General features: G+C 44.9%; 1 protein-coding gene across 2 annotated transcripts in view; it reads right to left on the reverse strand.

Annotated features, from left to right (window-relative positions):
- Window positions 1-12,500, reverse strand: part of plxna4 (plexin A4) — a 195,959-nt gene that overhangs the window by 70,832 nt on the left and 112,627 nt on the right. For both annotated transcript variants that reach the window (XM_030785978.1, XM_030785970.1), the window contains exon 5: window positions 5,272-5,372. In XM_030785978.1, coding sequence (XP_030641838.1) covers window positions 5,272-5,372 — 101 coding nt within the window. The remainder of the gene's footprint in view (window positions 1-5,271; window positions 5,373-12,500) is intronic.

Genomic DNA, 12,500 nt, shown 5'->3' on the forward strand with positions numbered 1-12,500 from the left:
ATTCCTGTATATGGACTGATTTGTCAGGACTAGAGGATAGACATGTCCAATGAATGTGAGTGGTCTCTATGGGAAGAGCGGATGAAGGTCTTACATGTGTCTGAACAAGCCCTGTATAATGTTATGTGCTTGTCAGAAATGAGAATGGAGCCACTCTGAAATTCCTGTTATTTTGTGTCAACTATGAATTAGATCCATGTGTCAGGAATGGATCTTCAGCATTAACCAGACTGATGCAACAAATACTCTACAAGATGTTGTCACACACAATCAGACAGAGAGAGAGAGCGAGAGAGAGAGGGAGAGAGAGAGAGAGAGAGAGAGAGAGAGAGACAAAGGGGGTAGAAGGGAGGGGAGAATAGAAGGTGGCAAAAATGCAAATCAGCAAATGAGGAAGAGACGGAAAGGTTAAAGAAGAAGAATGAAAGAAATGGGGAGTGAAATAAAACAAGAGCGGACAGAAACAGAAGGTGAGAGTACAAGAAAAAAAAAAGGAAAGAAAGACGCAGAGTGCAGAGGTATAGTGCTGAGTCTTAATGATTAAATCCATGAATGTGTATGAGTCTGCTCCACAGCATGGCACAGAGTCAAACTATCAACACCACAATCAAGCCCATCAGCAAACACAGTCTCCCCTTAAAGAAACACATGTGCTTTTGGATTGCCTTTTTTTATACACATGCAGCTCTGTTTGGTTGCTGTTTTGGTGGGTGTTCAATCAGGTCTGTGGTAGAAATTGTCTAATCACATTCTAATTTCATAAGGAGCAGATGTCTGTCACTAATAAATTCTCTGTTTTATTTGGAGAGAGCTGTTTTGGAAATATTAAAAGCTAATATCACTATGCACATCTGTGGTCTTTTCCCTTTCTCCATAGCTCTTCAAAGCTGAAAGTCTCTTCAGTAAAATGCCTAGTAAGTTTTGTGGACACATGGTAGCAACAATAAAAAAAATCCTTAAAGGTTCTAGAGGTTTATCTCATTGACAGACTCACATCAAAGAAAAACAGCTCCACTCGTATCAGACAGAGGGAAGGATAAAGAGGCCCTCAAGAGATTCTTAGACCTTTCACAATGTTGGCTAGACTGCTGGTACTCCTCCTGCTTTCACCTGAGGTCTCCGTGTGTGTGTGTGTGTGTGTGTGTGCCTGCATGTGTGTGCGTACATGAGTGTGTGTGTGTGATGTGTGAATGGATACATTGTTCTCCAAGAGAAGTAATGGGAGTGTGTTATGTATGGATAACACACTGACAGACCAAGAGATGGTTTCTCTAGAGATGAGGCATTGTAGCAAGATCACAATCTTTGAAAACATTTATGCACACATGCGTGCGCACACACACGCAGACACACACACACACACACACACACACACACACACACACACACATACACGCGCACAACAGAGGCTTGCATACGTACATAGACCATCTGTGTATACTCACTCTACCTACTGCAGCTGAAGCTGCAATGTCCAGACAAACAGTGGGCAGTAACGTGAACAGTCTGAACAGTATGCTTACTAAATCTGAAGCTGAGTCTATTAACGGCCTTTTAATTCTCTCATCACTGCATTTTCACAGTCCTCCAGTCACACAGGCAGGAAAGCCAAGGTCAAGAGCTCAAGACTTAAAACAACCTGACTTTTATTTGGATAGGGGAGCAGGGAGGGCTGGACCAGGAGATAGGTAATGTTGGTTATACAGCTTTGAAAACAGCCATGAAAATCGATAGCGTATTAAGTGAAACACTCAATAGGTTCAACAGTGCTCCCTGTGGCTACAGGACCTCAGGAGGGGGGAAGCAAAACCCCTCCAACACCTCTCTCCATCCCTTTTTCCTCTCTCTCTCTCTCTCTCTCCCTCTCTCTCCCTCTCTCTCTCTCTCTCTCTCTCTCTCTCCCTCTCTCTCTCTTTCGTTGTCTGATCAATAGGTGGATGCAGGGGACGGATGTGGCGCCTCCAGTAAGGTCCCTGAGGCTCAGTTTGAATCTCCATGTTAAACATGCAGAGCTGCAGTGTGCGTGCTGTGCATTGAGGCACACAGGGAAAGGGGGGGGGGCATTCTGGGATTGGTGAACCGCTCATCTTACTCAGTTTACCTGGCAATCATCCTGACTAACCCAATACTTAGCCATTCAATGAGAATACACCTAATGTGAGATCTGAAGAAGACTGTTAGGTTAGCGTATTTTAAGATTAAGCATCTTGATAGCGTATTTTAAGGTTAAGCATCTCTCTCTCTCTCTCTCTCTCTCTCTCTCTCTCTCCACGAAATTGAAAATGCTTGGCACGCCTAGCCAAACACTTTCCCTTGGTTTATTGGCATCCTTTAATGTGCGAATCCTCTCTGTGCAGGCCGGACCGCTCAAAGTGAACGATCGCCGTGACAACGCCATATATCTCCTCCTCTGCAGACTCGGCTGCATCGATCTGTTGAACTGAGGGTTTTCATCCCTTCATTCTCTGTCTCTATAAAAACAAAACTGTGACCACATGAAGATTTGGAGGGATATCTGTGTTGAGTTATGTTTTTTTAATCCCACTTTGCAACACGGACTGGAAGGATTACACAGGACAAACACAGAGAATGGGAACTGGAGGCCAAGCCCACAGGACTAGACTTTCCCTGGGCTGGGGTTGGGGTTACCGGGGCTCTGTTAAGCATTCAGAGGACTGGTAAAAGGTAAGGTAAACTCCAGAGCAATCAATCAAGGCTGGGGAATCAGGTTACCCCTGGCTCCACCACAGAGAGACAGAGAGAGAGAGTGACCATTCTGACACTGTGGGCACAGAGTCATGAGAAAAAGAGGAGAAATGAGGGAGCAGGAGCCAGACATGAGAGAGAAGAATGGAGGTGGGGGGGGGGCACAAAAGAAATAAGGTAAAATCATAAGGTAGAATTGAAAGAGAGCAAGCTAGAGGGTAGACTATAAAATGGAGGGAAAATGTCAGCAAAAGAGAGATTTAGAGAAGACTAATAAGAAGAGAAAGAGACAGAGAGAGAGAGAGAGAGAGAGAGAGAGATAAGGAGGAAAATATAAGGAGAGAGTGAACGCGAGGAGAAAGAAGTAGTGGTGAGAAATTCAAGTCAGAGAATAAGTTAAAAACAAGCACAAAGAAAAACAAAAGAGATAAAAAAAAATCAGAAAGAGCAAATGAGGTGAAAAACATGAGCATGGGTGCGAGAAGATGGCCAGATTTCCCAGATGACACTCCGGTGAACGGCTCAACTCTTGTCTCCAGCTGAGGCATGGCAACACACTAATCCGCCATGAGGCCTGCTGGGAGTCACCTGAGGCTGTGTGAAACAGGGCGCTGTTTTTCTTCTTCTCTTTCTCCTCCCTCCCTCCCTGCCTCCCTCTCTAACTCCCCTCCTTTTCTCTTAGCCTTCAAACTAATTCAGCCCCAGGAGTGAGACAGCAAGTTGGCACTGCACTGAGATGAGAGAAAGAGAGAGAGAGAGAGAGAGAGAGAGAGAGGGAGGGAGGATCTTATCTGAACTGGGTCTGACAGCGCAATCTGTAGCCACAAGTTCCCCTCTTCCTTTAAGCATGTTCAGGTCATTAGAACTCTGTACACAGGGCCCAAACCCAACTGTTACTGTTTACTTCATCAGTATTAACATGCGCTAGATTGCACCCTGCACAGACAGGTAACAGAGTCAAGACGATTTTATCTAAATAACAGCAGCAGTTAAATAGACAAAATAATTATGAAGTGTCATATGCTCCTGATAAGAAAATAGAGGCTAAAAGTTGAAAAAGTAGCAATTAAAGTATGGTTCAGCTTTGCTATCTGCTGAAAGTGCATTAAGTTAACTACAACTGAGCCCAGAAAAATGTAGGTAATCCTGTGTGTGTGTGTGTGTGTGTGTGTGTGTGTGTGTGTGTGTGTGTGTGTGTGTGTGTGTGTGTGTGGTGTGTGAGAGTGCATATATGTGTGTACACATTCTCAGAAGAGTCCGTGGATTTGAGACAATCAGTTGTTTTTGGGCCTGTCCTTGGGGGTGGAGTGTGTATGAGGAGAGGCTTGGAGAGGCTGCATGCACATCTCTGGAGGACTGAAACACGCAGAAGCCATTTGAGCTTCCAGTCTCACATCTGTCCACTAATGCACAGAGAACACGGAGGACACACAGCTATGGTTTTAGCAGTGTCCAGGACCTTGATCAGCCATGTGGCAAACACCAAGAACATTCTTTGCTCTACTAATGCACTTACTGGACCAGAGAGACCTTCAAAAGACTTCCCAACACAAAACCCATCCCTGTCCCTCTGACTCTCTGCCTCTCACACACAAATCTCCTCTCTCTCTCCCTCTCTCTCTCTCTCTCTCTGGTTCTCTGGAAGACAGCTTTAGCCCTGTCATGTTGTTTTTGACACACTGTGCACGTCTTCATGACCTTGGCTGGTCTGGCTGTTGTTCAGTGCCAGTAGTGGTGGTTGTTGAGGGGGAGTGAAAGAGAGAGAGAGAGAGAGAGAGAGAGAGAGAGAAACAAAATAGGTGTACCAGTGAAAAGTGGCAGACTTTCCCCCTCCTTCAGGGCCCTAGTGAGAGGACAAGAATCCAATTTTCAATTTACAGAGAAGTGGGGAATTTACCCAGCCTCCAGGGTCCAACAGCCTTCCTTACCTCTACCTCTACCTCAATCAAGTGAAGGTGTGTGTGTGTGTGTGTGTGTGTGTGTGTGTGTGTGTGTGTGTGTGTGTGTGAGGGAAGGAGGGAGTTGATCAGTGGTGGGTTCAATGATGGGTAAGGGAGCATAGGATCGCAACCTGAGTAGAGCTCTCTCTCTCTGTCTCTCTCTCTCTCTCTCTCCCTCAGACTGTGGGACTGGTCCCAGAGGATGGATCTCTCTGTCTGAGAGGTGAATTAGGGCAGAGTGTCTGTGGAGAGAGAGCCCAAGGGTCCTGGCTCCACGCCCAGCCATGGCAACCTTATCTGACAGCCGACTGCTCAAACTGCCCGATCATACAACACAAGGGAACACAAAGCAAGAGATAGCAAAAGAAGAGAGGAGAGAGAGAAAGAAAGAAGGAGCAAAGAGGAGAACAGGAGCATTTACTCGCTCACACACTCAACACTCTATCAAAACCAACTAAATGTGGGAGAGCCACTATTCTTCTCTACAGTGCCCTGTACAGACTAGACCAACATCTCTCTGACAAACTGGGTCCTGTCAGAGCATTCTGACATACATATGTGTTTTATTACATGAGACGCTGTAGAGCACAGGTCTCTGTGAGGGATGGGATTATGCAGTACTTACATGCTGTGGAGAACGCACCAACCACAGTGAGGATCTCCTGAACCCAGGCACTTACTGCAGGACGAGTACTGTTCACACGTCTCCACTGGGACCCGTGTCAGCTGAGAGAGAGAGAGAGAGAGAAACACAGGGTAACATTTCTGACCTTGGGGTCAAGACAGTTTTTGGAGGTTGGAGAGTGGGGTGGATTTCTTATGGAAAAAGTGCTATAGAGCCAGTGACTGACTCTTGACTAGGTGAATACCTTCACTCAATGGTTTCTCATTAATGATTCAAAGTCTCCATATCTTTCCTGGAGTTCTATTCTGAGAACTGGCACGTAATCCAACATCACAGATCTAATAAGGTCACATTGAAGAACTAAGCATGACTGCAATGAGGTGAATGAATAGGAACACAGCCAGTTAACGACATTCTCACAGAACAAACTGTGTGCACTTAGAAGCTAAATGTGACAAGACATGGAAGAGTTCAGTCCAGGACATATCCTCCTCTACTGAAGCCATGGAAACCTCTGAGTTTTCACAACATTAACACCTGGGATCAGAGGAGATTCAGCCTGTCGACGCTGCAGAGTTTCAGATAAACCCAATCGACGAGAAAATAAAAGGATGAGGCAGAGACAGCCCTAGGGCTGTGTTCTGCTCGACCAGAGAGAGAGAGAGAGAGAGAGAGAGAGAAAGAGAGAAAGAGCAGAGAGAGAGAGAGAGAGAGAGAGAGAGAAAGAGAGAAAGAGCAGAGAGAGAGAGAGAGAGAGAGAAAGAGAGAGAGAGAGGGACGGAGGCTAAAATATAGATATAATAACCTCAGGGTAAAGAACCCTGTGCATCTCTGTCTCCACGGTGATGGCATCAAGCACTCGGCTTTCATCAGCACTTTGATTAATGACCCGTCACTGGCAGATGACTGGTGTCAATCATGCACTGAGCTGACAGACGATAGGTTCAGAGCAACTGGGGAGGAAGAGTGACAGACGACATCATTACAGACCTCAGAGACTTGGGGCTTTGTGTCTGCAGAGACATGACTGTTCTCTATTTGACCGTATTCTGATTGGATGACTAAGACAGATGAGCTTGTCCACAACCGGCCGCTAAGTAAGAGGAAGGCAAATAAAAGAGAGTGAGAATAAGAGGAGAGCAATTGGTTTCAGTGAAGTTGAGCTCAATATTTAAAAAGTTCAATCTTACTTCGGTGACACCTCACATACATCAGTGAAGGGTGCTCACAAGCTCAAGCAAGCAAAGGACGTTTTTCTTCAACTTTATCGAATATTTTCCCTCTGTTATTGTCTCACACACACTCACTATCACAACATCAGTAATAAATCAGCATTAAGAAGGAATCTGAAATTTAAACACAGATTTTAGCCTCAGAAGGCCCGTTGGGGTCAAAATCACTCCAAGCATAACTGTCACTAGTGCCATGCATACACTCCTCTGCATCTCCAAAAAAAGCCGCGAGCAGGACAGACAGATGTCAAAGAACTGTGTTCAGTGCAGATTTATGCATCAGAAGAACCAGTAAAGACACCCATTTTATCCGTGTCTGGGTCTTTTTTTAAAAAAAAAGACCCACGAGTCAGTATACACTAAAGGTTTTTGCAAGAGATTATATTCTAAAGACATTAATATTTTACAATCCTGAGTATGGAGTCAGAATCTAAGCATAATTTCATGTTTATGAAAACCTCTGGCTTAGTGACTATTTTGAAACATCTTTTAAGCATGGTTTGGAATGCTCACTGCCTTTTCAGGACTAAAGTCATGATTGTCCTTTTAGGGTAGGTATTCTTATGATGTTAATATTAGTATTTTGTCAATTTCTTGTTCTGGTTCTTCAGATATAGCTCTGAGCTTTCCCCCTTTTGTTATTTTGAGGAGCAATTACATTTCCTGAATGGAGCTTTGGGTGCCATTTGAGGAAAGAGAGAGAGAGGAGTGTAATAGCTGTAATTACCTGACCTCAGGCGAGCTGTGCAGCTCAAGAGCAGGTCTGTTTTTTATAACTCTACGTTTACCTTCAACAACTCCCTCCATTACTATGATGCCTGCTTCAAAAGCTCACGGTCTGCCCTCTACCACTGAGGATTGGCTAAAAACCCAAGGCTATCTATCAGATCAGTTAGAGAGAGAGAGAGAGAGAGAGAGAGAGAGAGAGAGAGAGAGAAAGGTGGGGCTCTAACAGAAAAGAGAGCAGTTATGGTATCACATTCCACGGCTCTCTCGTGTTATTTTTGAGAGAAGTATAGTGTGAAGGCTGAGCAGCAGTGAGCAGCAAACAGGGCGAGTGTGAGATGGCGTGAAAGGCAGAGAAAGAGAGCGTGTGCTGGAGAGAAAACATCCATTAAGCCTACATTTGGGAGGGATCTAAGGCCTGATGTATACCTGCAGTGCCTCATCAGATCGTCAAAGCAACGGAGCCATCTGTTTTTACCTTAGACCATCTAACACTGCTCAAGTGTTAAATTATAACACACCGCAGGCGCTGCCACGGAAACCCCGTCTCCATGTCTCCCTCAGCCCACCAATCACAGGTGACTATGCCGGTGGAGACGTGAGCGGAGCCCATTGAGCAGACACAGGGATTTGTCTCTCATTCTCTGTTTAGGTGATAAGGATTGGGACAGTTGTGTGGAACACAATGGCCTTTCAGTATTCATGACTGGGCTCAGACACCGGCCGCAGCCAGGAGAGCTGGCGTGAAATCAGAGACCCAGAGGGAAAGGGCTGCACACAAGCAACAGATGAGTTCCATCAGTCACTGCAAGAACTGGGACAGATATGTAAATAAATACCTTGGTGTTTACACACACACACACAAAAAGAAAGAGGGCGAAACAGAGAAAAAGAGAAGAGAAGAGAGAGAGAGAGAGAGAGAAAGGGAGGGAGAGAGAGAGAGACCTTTTATGAAGAGAATCATGCATATTTCCCTTAAGGATAGATTGTGTGGTGGTAGTGCTATGCATATAAGAATTAATAGGAAAGAATTAATATAATGAATTTAAGTGCTTATCACTCTTTTGATCTTTCTCTCTCCCGGTTTCTGTGTGTGTGGTTTTGGTGTGTCTGAATATGTGTGTAGTGTGTTTACAATTTACATAACTCCATCTCTACTTCGAGTAACAGGTACTGCAGATGTGTAATCAAGGGTCAGAAGTCACACAATTCTGTCACGACTGTCCAATAAAGTATGAACTACACTAACCGTGCTAACACCGTGTAGATAAACACAGTGAGAACTTGCAGTGACACACTCATTTCATAGGTATTAAATGTAACATGAAAATGTGTGAACCAACAGTGCCCAAAGCCAGACAGAAATGTAGCGTATGTAGGATGGCGGGAAGTAACATCAGCTAAACTGGGAAGAGAATGAAATGAGAAGAACTGGAGCTGATAAGTAAAAACACAGCTCTCTCAGACCTGCCTTAGACCAGACAGAGGATCAGGCGTTGGTTCCTGAACCAGAGAGAGTGGAGAGAGGGGACAGACTGTCACAGACGTTAAGCTGAGGTTTACTCTCCTGTCTCTAATGGACTGCAAGGCACACTGAACACTGGTTTAGGAGAAACTCAAGAGTGCATTAGCTCTTGCTAATCTGAAAGAGAGAGACAGAGAGTGAGAGACAAAGAGAGAGAGAGAGAGAGAGGGAGAGATGGATGGTTGAGTAAGAAGTGGTGTGTTCCTGGTGCCTGATAGTGCATGCGAGTGGGAAAGGGAGTGAGTAGGAATCTCATTATGCTGTAAATCCATTAGATTATTACTCATTTATCTCTCAGTGCTCTGAGAGGATACTGACCAGTGCATAATGAACACAGCTGACAAACCACACAGCCCAGCAGATAAATACCACTGCCAGAGTAGAGTCAGTCATGTGCACAGGGGTGTGTGTTTGAAAGATTTGCCAACATTAATCCACAGACACGCACGCACGCGCATGCACACACATACACACACACACACACACCAACATGCGCGCGCACACACACGTGCACACACACACACACACACACACACACAAAACATAGTGCATAGACACACACACAATCATCAGTGCTTGTTCATTGGACCAGTGTTGATGTCCTCTGTCGCTCCATCAGTGACAAACTCCCCTTCCTGCCTCTTCCTGCACTTTCCTTCATATCCCAGCTAAATGCCTGTGGTAACCTGGCTGGAGCTTTAACATTTATGAGAACCTGGCCTGACTTTTATTATAGACTCTAATCCACCGAGCTCCACTCTAGCCTACCGCCTCCCTGCCTTAATTAACAGGGTTTTACCTGCAGCCAAACCTCTCCCATCTAGGGCAAGCAAATTAAAGTCAGCCAAAAGACATGTAGGGAGTTTCTGCTTATTTCCAGCACTACACACTGCTCTCTCTCTCTCTCTCTCTCTCTCTCTCAGTCTGTCTGTCATCTCTCTGTTTTTGTTTCCCTTTCTCTGTCTCTTCTCTATGTGGTTTACATCTGTTAGTCCAACACAATGGACAGTACCTTGCTGATGTTGGCCTTATGATTTGAACAAGACGGACATTTCTTGTGCTTTATTAAGGAGGACAAGACAGCTCGGACTGAACTGTCACTTGTTTTTAATGGATACGGAGAGTATGGATTTAACTTGACAAAGATCTCTTTATTCTGTATTGCTGCAGACACAGACTGTTTTTAATTTCTCTAGGGAGGCAGGCTTTGTACACAGCCCTTGGTTGAGGGAGGAGCCACTGCTATACAACGTGTCATATCAAATGAGATTCTAAACCCTTACAACTTACGGGCTGCACTGGTGGACACTGAAGTTGGACACTTTCAGACAGAAAATGCTTGGCTAATGCCAGATAAGCTTGCAGCCAGGTTGGAGGTAAGGTCCAATAGGACCACTCAAAAAATAACAGAGGCCACACTTAGGGTCCTACCTCCAGCCCTGAGGACATGTGTCCAGGCCAAGGCTGCAGAGCTAAGGGAGGAGAACAGTGCCTGTTGTTTTACAGATCCTCTGGTAACAGTAACTGTCAGGGAATGGACAGAGAGAGAGAGAGGGAATGATAAAAGAGTGATGTGACCGTGTTGTGGAGACAAACTTTCATGAAGTGTCATTTTTGGGGCCTAAGTACAAAGCGGTGAGGAAAAATTGCATTGTGTGATTTAACTTTTAGTTTGGGCATGCAAAATTGTCTGTCTGGCTGTGAACAAAAAACAGAAGAGCAAATAAAGATACAACAGATTCAGCGATCATCCTGAAGAAGCTGACAGCGACTCCATTTTAAATGAATTTGAATTTTATGATACGAGTGGTGATGAGGCTTCATTTGTTGTTGTATGGAGGTTAAAGAATTTGTCAGCTCTGCCAGTGAAGGGGGTGAGTTACAGATCAAACTCCAGGATTTAATGTAGTCCACAATATATTGAGTAGATTCTGCTTGTAATTTCTTTGTGTTTATTGTATCTGTTTGTATGTATATTTATTTCTTCTTTTTTCTTTTTCTTGTTTTTTCCCCATTTCGTTTTAAAGGGTTGGGCAACCTACATCAGTTTTAACATTTTGGTAACAGTGGCCCTTTTCCTCGTATGGTTTTGATCAAAGTCAATAGTCTCTCTCTCTCTCTCTCTCTCTTTCTCTCTCTGTCTCTGTCTCTGTCTCTCTCTCTCTCTCTCTCTTTCTCTCTCTCTCTCTTGCTCTCTCTCTCCCTCACCCTCACCCTCTCTCTCTCTGTCTCCCCCCCTCTCTCTCTCTCTGTCTCTCTGTCTCTGTCATTCTGTCTGTCTGTCTTCCTGTCAGCATATCTCTGTTTTTCTCTCTTCCTTTCTCTGTCTCCTCTCTATGTGTTTTTGCAGACATTTCACATGAAAAGACACTCTTATCACAGCTCTAGGGCTGTGTTTGCATGAGGTACTGGCTAACCAGAGAATAAACACACTCTGGAGAGGAAGTGAGGTCTGTGTCTAGCTGTAGAACAATGACTGCTATGCAACAGTGTGTGCCAACCATGTCCTGTTCAAACATCAGCATCGTTCACCTCCTCATCACTGGCATTTCCTCTGACAGACGCCAGAAAAGTAGGAGTCGCGATGCTGTAAATATGTGCCTTGAACCTGTCCTCTCACACGTACCTCTCTCCTTCCCTCTCTCTCTCTCTCTCTCTCTGTCTGGATAGGAGCTAGATCAGCTCGAGGCAGCGATGCACTAGACAGATGACAAAGAGCGGCCTCATCATCAGTGACATATGATTTAATCCATCAAAATCACTGCCTGAATTATTTATCCTGTTAACAGACATATGCAGGCGCAATATTGTTTTCCTTTGACACGGAGGAGGTCATAAGAAACACATCCATTGTCCTGTCTCGACAGTGCCGAGCATTTTCAAAGAAAGATAAACGGCTGTAACATGATCTATTATTTAAACGGATGCGGTTATCACCCTCTTAAAAAGAGCAGCTGTAGGCAGACTGCCCTCAAAGAGCTCAACTTTAATATCGCACAATCTTCTCATCAAATCCACACGGGCAATATTGCACAGACAGGTTAGTGAGCAGAACCACACTAAGACAAGAACAGGCAGCCAAGGCAGAACCACAGTGCTGAGTCAAAAGCAATACACACACACTCACACACATACACACTGTCTCGTTTTCACGCAACACGTGTTAAAACAGGTACAAGGCATTTGTGTCTTATTAATCACACAACACTAGCCTGGGTTCATTCATGCTCTTTTTTCTTAAGGGTGGAGCAAAAGCATCAATAAGGGCTTTTTGTTGCTGTTTTTCACTAAATAACAGACGCTCCAACACGAGAGGATCAGAGATTCATGTTGGTAAAATGGAGGGTTTGTCCTGGCTAGTTCAGTACCATGGACAGCACACCGTTAGCTGGGATCTTCCAGGGCCTCAGGGGGCCACAGATGGAAAATGCAATTATGTGTTTGTGTGTGCGTGTGTGTGTGTGTGCGTGTGTGTGTGTGCTTGTGTGTGTGTGTGTGTGAAGTGGGACGTCTCTCTGCGCTAAATGGATTTGCGTTCTGCCTTTGACGCAGGGTCTCGGCAGTGGCACAAATGTATCAAAGCTAATTCCGTCCAAGCCGTGTTATCCTGCCCACGGCCTGAAGAACGGCAAAGTGAACACGGGACAGAGCAGATACAAGCCCAGAAAAAACCCTGACTCACAAATATCCCTTTTAGTCTCTCTCTCTCTCTCTCTCTCTCTCTCTCTCTTGCGCGCACACACACA

This window comes from Chanos chanos, chromosome 1 (assembly GCF_902362185.1).
Source record: "Chanos chanos chromosome 1, fChaCha1.1, whole genome shotgun sequence".
Taxonomy (NCBI): domain Eukaryota; kingdom Metazoa; phylum Chordata; class Actinopteri; order Gonorynchiformes; family Chanidae; genus Chanos; species Chanos chanos.